This window comes from Aplysia californica, unplaced genomic scaffold, assembly GCF_000002075.1.
Source record: "Aplysia californica isolate F4 #8 unplaced genomic scaffold, AplCal3.0 scaffold00749, whole genome shotgun sequence".
Taxonomy (NCBI): domain Eukaryota; kingdom Metazoa; phylum Mollusca; class Gastropoda; order Aplysiida; family Aplysiidae; genus Aplysia; species Aplysia californica.
The window spans coordinates 227,852-229,213 of NW_004798019.1; the positions used below are offsets into that span (position 1 = coordinate 227,852).

General features: G+C 40.4%; 1 protein-coding gene across 4 annotated transcripts in view; it reads left to right on the forward strand.

Moving 5' to 3' along the window:
• The window catches only part of LOC101858067 (DNA ligase 3), a 30,502-nt gene that overhangs the window by 16,804 nt on the left and 12,336 nt on the right, over positions 1 to 1,362 (forward strand). For all 4 annotated transcript variants that reach the window (XM_013088472.2, XM_005109120.3, XM_005109119.3 and 1 more), the window contains exon 13: positions 402 to 481. In XM_013088472.2, coding sequence (XP_012943926.1) covers positions 402 to 481 — 80 coding nt within the window. The remainder of the gene's footprint in view (positions 1 to 401; positions 482 to 1,362) is intronic.

Here is a 1,362-nt window from a genome sequence, read left to right on the forward strand (position 1 = left end):
GGGGGAGGAGTGTGGTTAGGAGACAGTTCAGAGATGGGACTTCTGGGGAAAGGTGGGGGAGAGGTGATTGACAGATAGTTCAGGGAATGGACTGAAAAGGGGGGTTTCCTTGTCTACTCAGTGATGTTTTTTCACCACAGTTTCTGTTGTATGCCTCTCTCTCTCTTCTCCCCTCCTCTGTTCCTTGAAGAACAGTCTTTTCTGGGCTGCTAGATCATGTTTGTTTTTTCCTTATACAATTTTTTTTCATTCTGGGAATAATATCATTGCAGGGCTAACAGAGATAAGTTTTACCAAATTTTTTTTCTCTATTGTTAAACAAATATTTTTGAATGGAGTATGAAGTAGGTGAGGATCAGAACAGTCATTATTCTGTTTCCTCCTCTCATGATTTGTTTCAGAAAGCAGCTTTTCAAGATGCTCAAGTGTGCCTGTACATCTTTGACTGCCTGCTGATAAATGATGAGAATCTCATGGATAGGTAAGTCTACCTAAACAACTTTGTATTAAAGAAAAAACTTTGTATAGTCAAAACTCCCTCGCATTGCCACAGAGACTGATCATAATGTCAAAACTTTGCTTCCCTTTTCAACGTTGCTGTCAAATTGGCACACCTTATTAAATGCTTCCTATTTTGACAACTAATTCTTGGTCCACCAGATGTTGTATCTGTTGTTGTTTTACCCTTCTTTTTTTCTCTATTTTTTCACTAAACCTTTTAAGCAAATTTGCACCCAACAAGCTTTTTTTTTAGACCTGTTGTGGGGGGGGGGGGGGGGTACACCCCCAAAATCAAAATTCGGCTCAAAATCAAGACATCTATGTTTTATGGGAAATAGTTTAAGCTGTTGGTAGGTTCTACTTCTTTTCTTTCTCTTTGTAGTTTCTGTCTGTGTGGGTGGTTGGAGGGTGTTGCTGATCTAATTTGTGTTGATGGATGGTGGGAGGGGAGGGGGGGGCGTTGGGACTTCTGTGTTTTATGGGAAGCAGTTTTTAAAAAAGAGGTTGCCCACTGTTGGCAGGTCCTATTTCTTTTCTTTGTGGGTGGTTGGCGGATGCTCTGGTGTGGTTTGCTCCTTCTTTCCTGTCAAACATCTATCATCCAGATCTCTCCTCCTTCTTTTTTATGCTTGTTACTCTCTTGTAACACCTCTAATCTTCGGCACTTATATGACCTTATTGTGTTGCAAGTGCCGTAAAACTCTTACTAAAACTAAACTAAACTAACACTAAAACACCCGTACGTTATTTTCTTCTCTGTGCACAGGAGAGCAAAGAGCCGGTCAAGTTAAATCTGCTGACCTGTCAAGTCAAGGTAAGAATATGACTCGTGTTTCTTGGACTCTCTCTGGTTTAAAAAAA